General features: G+C 36.9%; 1 protein-coding gene across 1 annotated transcript; it reads right to left on the bottom strand.

Moving 5' to 3' along the window:
* Positions 1–524: 524 nt before the first annotated feature.
* On the bottom strand, positions 525–12,457 carry LOC111620992. The gene is made up of 2 exons (XM_023363020.1): positions 9,862–12,457; positions 525–1,912 (listed from the first exon to the last, which is right to left on the bottom strand). The coding sequence occupies exons 1-2, from the start codon at positions 12,433–12,435 to the stop codon at positions 644–646; spliced, it is 3,843 nt and encodes a 1,280-aa protein (XP_023218788.1). The 5' UTR covers positions 12,436–12,457; the 3' UTR covers positions 525–643.
* Positions 12,458–14,306: the final 1,849 nt, after the last annotated feature.

Below are 14,306 nucleotides of genomic sequence, written 5' to 3'. Positions count from 1 at the left end.
AATAATAGAGAGGTTGAGGCACAAGTTCAAACATTAAACGTGTACGGGTAGCAGAAGTACACGTTACACGTTTCAAATCCAAGTAAAAATCGTTGAGGCACCCGTTCATAACATCACGTGACTCAATGAACATCGCGCATTGACTCACGGGAAATAAGTTGAAAAAAATGGCGGAAGCATTTTGCACGGTGGATTACCAGGAAAGGTAAATAAACAAATTAAACTGTTTAAAAGTATTTATATGATGATTAATAACACTAAATAATAATTTTTTTACTATAATTAGCGTCGTGTTAACTCCGAGAAACAGTAGGAAAGTTCAAATGTGGTTTTCTTGCTTTCACGACATGGTTGGTTGGTTGGTTGGTTAGATAATTTTTATTGGCACAAAAGCCATGCAGGCTATACTGCACCACTACACATGGTATGATTGAAGGTACAAAATACAGTAAATAGGAAAACACATATATACCAAACAGTTTAACCATTAAAAGGCCAATAGTAATATATATATATATAATCTAAAATATAATAAATAAATAAATAAACAACAACAAAAAATAAATAAATAAACAACAAAAAATATATACAATAATTTAAATATGCACCATGAAGTAAATAAAACTATACAATAATAAAATCATCATATTTCTCTATACATATTAATGACTTTCAGAAAGTCCAGTATATTATCCAGATTTGGCCTCTGGCCCAAAATGTCTCTAAAGCTTGCATTTCCGAAATGCTGTCTACGAATCTGATCAAAAGCAACACAGTTGCAAAATATGTGTTTAACACTTACAGCACAGTTGCAGTGCTGACATACTGGTTCGTCATCTCCCTTCAAAAGGTATTGATGAGTCAGTCGAGTGTGTCCAATTCTCAAACGAGTAAGGATAACCTCAGATCTCCTATCATATTGCCTATTATGTGTCCAATTTTCTACCAAAGGTTTGATCTCGTGAAGTTTATTGTGGATTTGTGCATTCCACACGTTTTGCCATCTCTCTGCTAGTCGTTTTTTAACGACTAGCTTCAAATCACCTCCTTCAATACGCATTGTATGCTGTGAAGGACTTGCTGACTTAGCAGCTGTATCAGCTTCTTCATTACCTCTTATACCCACGTGGCCTGGGACCCAACAGAACTTCACAAAAAAATTTCTCGTAGTGAGATGACAAATTAGTTTTCGAATTTTAATAACTATGGAGTGAGAACTACGTTCATACGAGATCAAAGCCTGAAGTGCACTAACTGAGTCAGTGTAAATCACGCAGCAACGATGACCTTTCCGATTTATATACTTTAAGGCTAAATAAATAGCCTGCAACTCCGCAGAAAAGATGGAAGAATTCGGTGCTATTTGTTCTGCCACAATTTCATCCTGGCAAACAAAGGCTAAGCCAACATAGTTATCCGATTTAGATCCATCGGTGTATATAGGAATTAAATTCCTGTTACGATGCTGAATTTCTGCGAAGTGCTGTCTATAGACGTAGTCTGGCGTGGTTTCTTTAGGGAACTGCTTTAAGCTTAAATCAACATCGATCGGTGAAGATGACCAAGGTGAAATACTATTAACCTCAACATGTGAGATGTTGCTTGTGTCTAGGTCAATCGTGCTGCTTACATTCTCCATTCTTATGTCGAATGTAGGGACACAACTCGTCCGAGCGGCAAATAATCTTTTCAGCTGAGTATCTGTACAATCAGCTGTAAGTTTTTTCTGAGATTTTTGTTTAATGTAATAAAAAAAAGACAACTGTTCTCTCCTGAGTGATAGTGGAGGCTTATAAGCATCCACATACAAACTTTGAACAGGAGAAGTTCGAAATGCACCAGTGCACAAACGCAAAGCTTGATGGTGAATTGGATCCAGCATCTGAAGAGTAGATTCTCGCGCAGAGCGATAAATAATTCAACCGTAGTCCAGCTTAGAGCAAACAAGGGCCCTATAAACCATGAAGAAAACCACTATTATTCCTATTAGTAAACCCAAAAAGTACTTGACAAATGTTGTGAACTACCGGCCCATCGCCCTCACATCTACAGTCTGCAACACCCTGGAGAGAATGATCCTCCAACGACGAACCTGTGTAGCCATCGCCAAAAAATGGTTTAACCAGAAATGCTTTGGTGCCTCCCTGACACGGGCACAACAGACCTCCTCAACCATCTCATGACCCACATCCACATACTGCATAACGCTAACTAAAGTCTGATCATCATCTTCTTAGACATATGCCATGCCTACAACTCCATCAAGCACCACCTCCTTCTTCAAAATGCCATTTAGAAAGACCTTAAAGGCAACTCCCTCTTATGGCATTGTAGATCGAGGGTAGCACCAAAGTGATCCAGATCTTGAGGTGGGGTAAGAAAATAAATGAAGACTTCACAGCATTATTCAGCAAAAGAAAACAATTTTATATCAATTTTTTGCACGTATACAAGTTGTCATGGCTAACATCGGCCATTCACTGGTAACAGATTATACAAGGCATAATACTTCCCGACGATCACAATCAACCGCTCATTATTTGCGAATAGCGATATTGATAAGTTTCACAATCTATTACATGGAGGACCTAATTCGTCGATCTGCCTGCATGATAATCTGAGTAGGGCAGTTTCCTTGGCACGTTGATGACAAATCAGGTGATAACCATGTGGAAACAAAAACATGTTTATTATCACTGAAATAATGTGACACTTGCTATTAATCAGCCAGGGTCCTTTCACCACTCTTGGATATTTCATTTGTCGTTACTTCCCAACTCCGATGCAATTCGATTCCTTCCTTGCTTCCGTACGATTATTGCTATCCTCAGAAGAGCACCATTCTCCCTATCCCCTACAACACTCAGTATACTCAGAACCTCTCCATTGAAGGTCAAACCCTCCCTGTTGTTCGCAGGGTCAACCTCCTTGGCATCCCACATCACAACTACACTTTCCTGGTCTGCCCACATCCATTACATCCACAACAAAGGCAATCGTCTCCTTAACATCTTCAAGATAATCTGCACCAAGAAGCACGATGGCTCCCCAAAGACCTCATCATCATAGCCAACAGCATCATCGGTAGCATTATAACCTACACAATCCCTGACATTGCATCCCTCATGTCCAATCATTATAAGATCCTCGACTGCATTCAAACACAGTACCTCAAATAATGTCTGGGTCTCTCCCTACAATCAACATCATCATTACCCTCTAGGCAGTGAAAATGACCATGATTGAACTGTGCTTCCAAAAAATCATCATCAATCAGTACAGCATGTACCTAAAAAAAGCGAACGACGACTGTCTCTTCCATGAACAGAGAATACAAACTCAAAAACATCATCATTATAAGCGATAGTGCATCTGCTTTAGCAATAATTAAAAGCACCAAATTAATTTTTGTAGAAATTGGATTTAATTTGGTGCTTTTAATTATTGCTAAAGCAGATGCACTATCGCTTATAATTTTTGTAGAAATTGGATTTAAAGAAGAAATAACTGCCTCTAAAAACAACTACAGTTTCATGTGGACCAGAGCACACGAAGGAACTATCGGGAATGAAAGAGCGGATGAATTGGCTAAGTTGGCCACTAATGACCAAAATTTAACAATATCATACAACAAAATTAGTTTACAGACAGCTAAAAAAACTTTTATGGAATAATGTTTTGTATAAATGGCAACAGAAATGGAATACATACAAAGAGAAAACTACGTACAAGTTCTTCCCAATTATAAAGGACATATACAAATATCATTGGATACAACCTACACACTTATTAACACAATTCTTCACTGATCATGGAAAATTTGCAAAGTACTTAAATAGATTTGCAAACTTAAATACCAATAGATGTTCAATATGTGGTGAGGTTGATGGGAGTGAACACTATATATTCAACTGCCTAATGCTTGAACAAGAATGACTCGACCTATAAACAATTGCTATTCAGCTAGGTATTTCTTGGCCTTGTACACAACACGAATTGATTAATAACAAGGAAATGTTCTACTATCTACAAATACTCATTAAAAAATACAACGATATCAACACAATACATACCTAATTGATGGTGGACAAACAGAGAATACAAACTCAAAAACATCATCATTATAAGCGATAGTGCATCTGCTTTAGCAATAATTAAAGCACCAAATTAAATCTAATTTCTACAAAAATTAAAAAAACAAATAACTGGTGTTCACACCATAAACCAATTACCTACAAACTTACGAACTACGGCACATATAACAATAGCTCTATACGATTAACGAAGCCATAGTGTATGTAAGTGGAGGGCCTTCAACTCGTATATATATGTATATACTCGTAATGCCTCTGCACATCATGGTACTTCGGACCTAACAGTATTTAATAAATTCTGGGTACTCAGTATGTAACTTTTAAGACTCTCTGTGATTGTCATTGCTTTGATCGGTGTTGCGGTCTTGATGTATAGCAAATTATTGTGACAGCGTAACTTCAAAATTACGATACACTGTTATTGATTTCAATAATCGGTTAATCCATGATTAGAGGAATTTTGGAGAAATTTTCGAGTCTCACAACATATTAATGGTGTTTTGTTGAGTTATTGTTGGTGGGGCTGGAAGGACAGAAATTCTAGAAGGTGACTTTCTGAAAAACTATGAACTCGTCGATCTGTGAAACTCTTTCAAGATTCATCCCGGTGATTTTGCGTGGCGAACTCATCGATTGTGACTCTCCCAGGATCATACTCGAGGATCATCAGGTGGATGGGAAGGGGTGCCGTAGAGACTGAATAAGAATGTTGTTCAGAACTCTCCAATCGAACTGTTGTTGATCAGCTTGTGGACTGCAAGGAGTGTCTTGTGATTTGAAGATCAATGAGGATCTTCAGGCAAATTGGAATGAGTGTTAAATGAATATGAACTGTTATATTCACTCTCTCATATCCAAATATGAACTGTCATATTACTCTCTCTAATATAAATTTTTATTATAGAATTTTAAAATTAAAATTAAATAAAACATATCATACAAACCACAATTTATATATGTGAATATAAATAATCATAAATGTTATTGTTATTCTTAAACTTATAGCATTCATTACAATTGTATTAAAAATTGTTTATATTTTGTTAACTAAATAACTATGTTTCACCTCACATATATATGTTATTTAAATACTTAAAGACATTGTTAGAAAACTTATATATGTATATATAAATATTAATATTTATTGATACGAAAAGAAATGTCACAAATAATTTATAATATTGTTATATCACAAACTATTTTACTAATTAATGATGTCTTCATCTTTATTCTAGAATAATCCTAAACTTTAATTGAAAACTTTAATTAAAAACTCATGATTTGTTATTAAATAATTGTTGAATATAGTTACAAATATAACTAATCCGGTTATGCCTATGTGGTACCGGAAATGTACGTTTTATATGTACCTAAATAAAAGATTGTGTGTCTCTCTTACACGAGATTTTACAACACATTCACCATCCAGATGGTGTTGCTCTGGTCAAAATTCCACTCAACCATTTCATCCGCCACAACATCACCATTGCGCTTGACAATCTCTCCTCTCACAACTCCCGCCTTTACACTCATCACCATATCTCTCTCGACGACTATGACTTCCAGTGCACAAACAACCCTAATGACAGCATCCGTCTTTTGTTTAGGAACTGGCGCGACCATCATCCTTCCCTCATCTTCATTGGCACTGATGGCTCCAAAACGCTCCACAGAATTTCAGCCACAGATATCGATGACACTCACAATGTCACAGCCCACCACACCCTCCACCCTGACTCCACCATCTTCATGGCCGAGGGTATGCCATCCTGCAGTCAATCTCTTATGCCACTACCTCTTGTGACAATGCCATCATCTGCACAGATTCCAAATCTATCCTCTCCGCCTTGACTAACTATAATGTCAACTCCCCTACCATCATTCAAAGCATTCACTCAGAGTAGAGGCAATTGTGAATGCTTCAAATGATGGTAGGGGAGTAGTGTGTGTGGATTCCACACACACTATTGCCAAGGAAAACACTTACACATCGTTTGGACTCTATCCCATCTAGGCATCGGAATCAATGAAAAAGTTGATGCCCTCGCCAAAAGTAATCCACCAACCTCTGTTAACTCCAACTACATCAGACTTGAAGACCTCCTTGGAGTCCTGCTTGCCAATCTCCAGCAGAATATGGAAGATGCCTAGAACCACTATCCTAATCGCTCTGAATACCCCTGGCTACAGAACTGCTCTCATACCAGCATACCCTCCATCACCGATCACCACATAAATGTCCTTATTAATTGAGCCAGAACCAACTCTCTGCTTACAAACCACTTTCTCTGCACCCGGAAAATTAAAAATACGGACAAATGTAGTACATGCCCGACCAGATTAACACATCCTCGCACTGCCTCGACTACTGTCCCAAATTCACCAATAACTGGCAAAGAATTCTAAATGACTATCCTTAGCACACCAAATAACGCCAAGATCTTGAAATATCTTATCCTCTCTCCTCTCGCCACCTGTCAGGAGGCTTTAGTTACTTTAAAGTACATCAAAATGTTCCGCTACTAGTGGGTACCACCTCCACTCACAATAATAAACATCTACAAGCTAATGCCCAACTTCATCACCAGAGGACAACTTGCCAAAAAGCAAATATCTGTGGGACGGAACGGTGACCGAACGGTTACCGATTACGGTGAAAGCTAGACCACTTCCCAACATCCCAGAGGAAAGAGAGGATGAGCGGGAGCCAATAACCCTACCTAAATGGGAAGAATCTGTAACACTTCCCGTCGGCTTTGAAACAATTCCCTCACAAATGAGACGGTTATAAAACGCGCGAAATAATTTAACCTCCTAAATTGGTAGCCTTATGTATTAATTTTTTAGTTAGAAAATAGAGACTCAACAACCTTTTCTTTTCCTTTTTGTATAGAGACGAGAATATGGAAGAAGACAGAGCTGTGACAACCCCAGAACAGGCTTCTTCCGGATCCCGCTCTAATGGCCTTGTTCGAGTGTCTGGTCTGTTATGACTACATGACACCCCCTACTTTCCAATGTTCAGCGGGACATACAGTTTGTTCCCGTTGTAAAACCCAAGTCCGACAATGCCCAGTTTGTCAGGGAGAATTAAGAAATTAGCCAAAATTATAGCTTTGCCATGTATCTATAAAGAAAACGGATGCCCAGAAAAGAGACTTCTTAAGGACTGAAAGGTTCATGAATTGCATTGTTCTTTTTGAACATGTTCTTGCCCCTCCTTGGACGAGACCTGTGCCTGGGAAGGAGTGTATCAGCAAATAATCCTGCATCTGACTGAGAGCCATTCTTACATTCATCATTTTAATCATGACTCAGTTTGGATGTGGCCCTACCTCTGACGTGGATAACTTGTCTCCACTGTTACTGGTGAGATTTTATCATCTAAATCATTAAAACAGAAACCATCATTCATTCATTCATTTTAATATTGTACATTAAAAGTACGGACTGGCCCCGCATAAGCATTACTGGTTATACACATTACAAAATAATAATAATACACAGGATTTAGAAGATACTGTTATAAATGATGAAAATATATAGATAAAGAAATAGTCAGTTAATACATTAAATAAAGTAAAATTGAATAAAATATAACAGGTAATAAATTATATATAAATCTATATACATAAGGTTAGCGGAATGCTAAACAGGAAGTGCACAACACGCAAGATAAGATGTGTAACTCTTATGAGGAGAATGATGATACACAAGATAATATGTGTTACACTTATGTGAATAAACAAAATAATATGTATATATGCTTATATAAATATTGAAAGAGTTCGCAGGTAAAAGAATCAGTAGATACATTAAATAAGATAAGGAATATTACACATAATAACACGAGTTACACTTACAATAAAAACATCAAATAAGATACAGTAATAATACATATGATAATAAATGTTCACCATGTAAAAAAACTGTGTGTTATAGTATGTGTTACGCTAACATAAGTGATAATAGAGAATACAATAAAAAATTTAATAAATGCATGAAGTAAAATTAAGATAAGATAAATAATATAACAAGTATCATAATTATATACAAATCTATATACATAAGATTGGCAGGATGCAAAACATTAAGTGCACCACTCTCTAGGGAAAATGTGCTGCAGATATCACGAAATAAGTACATGTAAGAGTCAATATATACATTAACTGACATCTGATGAAAAAAAATTAACAGTATATGAGTTCATATTCACAGAAACTGCAAGACTCCTAAACACAAAATAGGTATATGTTCATCCAGAATAATGCACGTCACAATGTAGCATCTGCCAATTGGAGACTGGCGTGCAGAATAGTTGAACACTTCATTGCCAACCACGAAAAGTCCAGTTGATTTAGAAAGTTCTAGGTAGTTCATGATAAATCAGCTAAAGGTATACAAATATTTAATGTGTATATTCAGTTCTAGAAATATATTTAGTCGTTTCTCTGATATATATTGGACACCTTTTATCCATTGAGTTGTGGTTATGATGCGCTCGTTTCTCTGTTAAACAATTGATGCATTTAGGTTGTTCATGTCTATTGGTACAATTTTTGTAAAGGTGATTCTCGCTGCAATTGCTGCATCTGGTTTCAGTAAAAGCACAATTTTTTGCTAAATGACCAAAAGATAGGCATCGGTAGCATTGTATTATAGGAATATAATCATATACTGGGCAATTTAACCAATGTATGTGAATTTTTCCCTTCTTTATAAGTATATCTCTGATTTCAGGATCCACCTCGATAATCCATGTAAGGTAATTGTCGTTCTTTTGTTTTAAAGGGAATCGCAAATTAATTTTTTCTACAAATTGCTTATGAGTATATTGGAAGAAGCATGAATTCTGATCGTAAATGTCTGATATTAAGTTCTCTTTCTCGACAGTTTTAGGGACAGAAACGATTTCCATCAAAGGAAATCGCTTTTTAGGTAGACGTGTGCTGAGACCAGGAATCTTGTTAACAGTGTCTGTAAATAGCAAAAGGTCGTCTTTATTATCCAAATCAACAGCTATGCCCCCATTTTTTAGTTTTCATGAACGATTGATTCCTACTCCAATTACTTGTGGTTTCACATGTTGAGTTAAGAAATTTTTAGTCTGTTCAGACGTAGCACCCTCTTAATTACTATATACAAGAAGACTGTGGTTCGGTAAAGGTGGTCCGTGAACTGATTTGGTTGTAATTTCCTTATTTAAAACATCTCTATAACTAGGGGCACTGTCTTTTGCTCGATCAAATAAATCAGTTGTAGAACTTTTCCCAATATTACTAACAGCTTGTTGTATGTCCGTCAAGATTCCTATAGTGCTATCACTTTCATCTTTCCGAAACCCTTTCAAATCCTCTTTTGTTAAAAGTGCCGAAAATTTTTGGTCAAGGTGATCAGTAATACAATTTTTCTCAAGAATTTTTTCGGCAAGTTGAATTACACAAGTGAATTGTGATAACATATACATGAGATGGCATGCAACTCCTATTTTGGCGTTCGGGTTTTCTACGGAATATTTTTTAGGTTGGTTGGTTGGTTGGTGCGAGTTTTCTGACACAAGAGCCATTCAGGCCATGCTGCACCAAGACAAAAGGTAAAATAAATAAATAAATAAATGAACATAATATATATAACAAAATATAGATACAACACATAAACATGAATAAGATCAAATAAACCAAACAACAAAACAGATATAAATATATAATAAATAATAATAAAAAAAATATGATAATAAATAATCAATAAGTATATGAATAATTAATTAAATCTCTTTATAAATATTTACAACTTTAAGAAAGTTCAGTAACTTATCAAGTTTTGGCCTCTGGCCCAAAATCTCACTCAAACTTGCATTTCCAAAATGCTGTCTACGACATTGATCAAGAGCGATGCAATTGCAAAGTATGTGTTTAACACTTACGGTACAATTGCAGTACTGACATACTGCTTCGTCATCTCCCTTCAAAAGGTATTGATGAGTCAGTCGTGTGTGTCCAATTCTCAAACGAGTAAGGACAACCTCAGATCTCCTATCATACTGCCTATTGTGTGTCCAATTTTCTATCAAAGGTTTGATCTCGTGTAGTTTATTGTGGATTTGTGCGTTCCACATATTTTGCCATCTCTCTGCTAGTCGTTTTTTAACGACCAGCTTCAAATCACCTCCTTCAATATGCATTGTATGCTGTGAAGGGCTTGCTGACTTAGCAGCTGTATCAGCTTCTTCATTACCTCTTATACCCACGTGGCCTGGGACCCAACAGAACTTCACAAAAAAATTTCTCGTAGTCAGATGACAAATTAGTTTTCGAATTTTAGTAACTATGGAGTGTGAACTAGGTTCATACGAGATCAGAGCCTGAAGTGCACTAACTGAGTCAGTGTAAATCACGCAGCAGCGATGACCTTTCCTATTTATATACTTTAGGGCTAAATAAATAGCCTGCAACTCCGCAGAAAAGATGGAGGAATTCGGTGCTATTTGTTCTGCCACGATTTCATTTTGGCAAACAAAGGCTAGGCCAACGTAGTTATCCGACTTCGATCCATCTGTATAAATAGGGATTAAATTCCTGTCACAATGTTGAATTTGTGCGAAGTGCTGTCTATAGACGCAGTCTGGCGTGGTTTCTTTGGGGAACTGCTTTAAGCTTAAATCAACATCTATCGCTGGAATTGACCAAGGTGGAATACTATTAACCTCAACCTGTGAGATGTTGCATGTGTTAAGGTCAATTGTGCTGCTTACATTCTCCATTCTTATGATGAATGTGGGGACACTACTTCTCCGAGCTTCAAATAACCTTTTCAGCTGAGTATCTGATACTGTACAATCAACTGAAGGTTTAGTATGCGATTTCTGTTTTATATAATAGAAAAGAGACAACTGTTCTCTCCTGAGAGATAGTGGAGGCTCATAAGCATCCACATACAAACTTTGGACAGGAGAAGTTCGAAATGCACCAGTGCACAAACGTAATGCTTGATGGTGGATTGGATCCAGCATCCGAAGAGTAGATTCTCGCGCAGAGCCATAAACAATGCATCCGTAATCTAGCTTTGAGCGGACAATAGCCCTGTAAATCCTGAGCATAGAAACTTTGTCTGCTCCCCAGGATAAGCAGCACAGTACCTTTAAAAGGTTCAAAGATTTTAAACATCTACTCTTCAAATTGCGTAAGTGTGGTAAGAATGTCAGTTTGGAATCAAATATGACTCCCAAGAACTTTGTCTCGTTGACCATTGGGATTTTAACACCATTTAGGTGAATTTCAGGGTCCAAGTGCAAACCACGCCTTCGGCAAAAGTGGATGCACGAGGTCTTCTCTGTATTAAAAGTAAAACCATTAATCTTGGACCAATTGTCTATGCGATTTAGGGAGGTTTGCAGTTGTCTCTCGATAAAGCTCATGTTGCTAGACTGGCAGGAGATCTGAAAGTCATCCACATACAAAGAGTGTTTCACACTAGGGGGAAGACAGTTAGCGATGCTATTAATTTTAATTAGGAACAGAGTCACACTCAAAATAGAGCCTTGAGGAACACCTTCTTCTTGCGTAAAAGGCCTAGATAAAGTGTTGCCCATCCTGACATGGAATCTTCGATTCTGTAAAAAGTTTTTTATAAAAATTGGCAAATTGCCCCGCAATCCGAATTTGTACAGATCACGGAGTATCCCGTATCGCCAACAGCGATCATAGGCCTTCTCTATATCGAAAAATACAGACACTAAGTGCTGTCGTCTAACAAACGCTTCGCGTATAGATGTTTCAAGGTTTACTAAGTTATCAGAGGTACTTCTGTTCCTACGGAATCCACTCTGATGTGGTGAAAAATAGTTCTTTTCCTCTAGGAGGAACATCAGGCGTCTGTTTACCATTCTCTCATAGAGTTTACACAGACAACTTGTCAAAGAGATTGGTCTGTAATTAGAGGGATTCTTGTGGTCTTTACCAGGCTTGGGAATGGGAATAACGATAGATAGCCTCCAAGAGTCAGGAAAAGTATGTTCTGTCCATATTCTGTTAAACAGACACAGAAGATTACAAAGGGAATTGTTTGACAGATTTTTAATCATGCTGTAGTGAATTTTATCCGGTCCTACAGCACTATTACCCGAGCGAGAGATCGCTGTATGTAGTTCTATGCTGGTGAATGGCACATTATAGTCCTCATTATATGAGGAATGAAAGTTTAAATATTGTTTTTTACTTTGGGCTTTATAAGCCTGAAAATTTCCTGAATACATAATATTGCTAGATGAAGTAGAAAACGTTTCGCCCAACGTATCAGCAATACCCTGTATATCGCTGATTATTGTGCCATTATTTTCCAGCATGGACAGAGTGTGAGAAGCATATTTCCCATTAATTTTATAGATTTTATCCCAGACTGCTTTTGAGCTGGTGGAAGATGTTATGCTAGAAACATACTTCCTCCAAGAATCCCTTTGGCTTTGCCTTCTTATTCTTCTGGCATTTGCCTTNTATTTTGATTATTTGATTTATCAAAATCTTCTGAAGTTTTTCTTCTCAGGAACCAAGTTTTAATGCAGCTTTCGTCAGACAGTTTTTTAATCAAAGTTGAAGAAAATATTGTGCTTTTGTCATTTATACATTCCTAAACCCTGGTTAAATTTTCATCCTTACATATTTTTATTATGAAATTATACTTTGACTATATAATCAAAGTATCCTTATGTGAGTAACCAGGGGTAAGGCTGAGGTCTTACCCCTTTACTGGCAACAGTTTGGTGAAAACTGCTCACTGGGTCAGTGGATGGCGCATTTCATCCCACGGTATCGGGATCAGTTTGTCAGGTCAAGTGGAAGAGGGTGAGGGGGGTCGTCGGTAAAGTGTATGCGATGTAATAGACACCATTAACAAGAAAAATCAAAAATTTAATGAATAACAAAATTACAAAAATATAAAATAGAATACAACATTGGTTAAGCTATTTGCATACCTTTAAACGAGAGGGTATTTGATTTCACTAAGCTCTCGTGTACAAATTGAGGGTCCAAGAGAGAGTTTACAATATTTTGGATATCATAAATTCACAAATTTTTGGAGGTTCAATCAGATATTCCTTTCTTGAGCATTAACACTAATAAAAAATTTCGTCCCAACTACCTTGATGTGCACAAGTTAACTCCTTTAGAGAGACTGCCCTGGAGGGGGTGTATTGGACTTATATTCGGATCGGCCTGGGAAAATGGTCATGTGATTGAGTGTTATCAAAGACTAGGGTTACATTTGTCAGGTGTAGTGTCATAGGTATTCCTGGGACAAAGATGATGGCGAAATCGGATGTCAACTGTACTCTTTGATACATGCAACGTCAGATTGACTATGTTTGTATGGGCGAATGTTGACATTCTCAAAGGAGTGTTATAAACTTTTAGCGGTTGTTGATGAGAGGGATGACATTTAATCTTTTTCCCAGTGATGTTATTTTAACGATTGTGTTAAGAAATTAAGTTAAAATCTCGTTAAAATTAGGTGAAATATATCTTAAAAATTCCGGATCTTGCATTCACTCCATGCTTTCTTTAAAACTGCGTTTCCTTAAAGGATAGTGTGATTTTAATGGGTAGAGGTATGGTTACATAAAAATTATGTTAGTTTTCCTTTTTTGCTTTTTCTCTCTCGAAAAACATGTTCATTTTTTACTCAGGTAAATTGATAATATGTCGTTGCTGGTGGTAGTTATACAAATGTCACTGCCGAAGGGTCTGTTAAGTTCACTAGGGTACTACACTGGTTGAGTGGTTGTAGAACTGTGTTGAGTTAGAGGTCTTCGGCTTAAGGTTGATGAAATACACTGTTCTCGATTTTGAAAAGAAGCGTTAATAACAGTTTATTGTATTAAGATTGTCACTTATTTAGGAATAGAGGTAGTTGAGGGGGATAAGATTACAAGAGTTAAAACTCCTGTAATCTTATACCCCTCAAATACGTCTATTCCTAAATTTCTATTTCTAAATTGCTGCTGTTCCTGCTTGTGCTTAGCTCCAACTCCATTGTTTCCCTCTGAGTGATGGAACACTCAAAGAGGTGAGGATTGATGCTATTAAATTTTGGTAGTTAAAGGTCGACAGGGTGGGGAGATAAAGGGGGGTTCGTGTCATTGAATAAGGTTGGATTTAATGACGACACTACAGTTATTTTATTTTTAAAAAATTGTAAATGCTGCTGGTTTTTTATGAA

The sequence above is a fragment of the Centruroides sculpturatus genome, unplaced genomic scaffold (genome assembly GCF_000671375.1).
Source record: "Centruroides sculpturatus isolate CEXI.00-Female unplaced genomic scaffold, Cexi_2.0 scaffold297, whole genome shotgun sequence".
In the NCBI taxonomy this organism is placed as follows: domain Eukaryota; kingdom Metazoa; phylum Arthropoda; class Arachnida; order Scorpiones; family Buthidae; genus Centruroides; species Centruroides sculpturatus.
This window is presented reverse-complemented; position numbering and strand designations above follow the sequence as displayed.

Excerpts from the sequence above, each read along its gene's own strand:
- LOC111620992 (XM_023363020.1), bottom strand. The coding sequence starts at position 12,435 with ATGCTGGAAAATAATGGCACAATAATCAGCGATATACAGGGTATTGCT. Across the intron at positions 1,913-9,861 it reads TAAATATTTATAAAGAGATT|TATCGCTCTGCGCGAGAATC; the intron begins TAATTAATTATT and ends GGTTGAATTATT.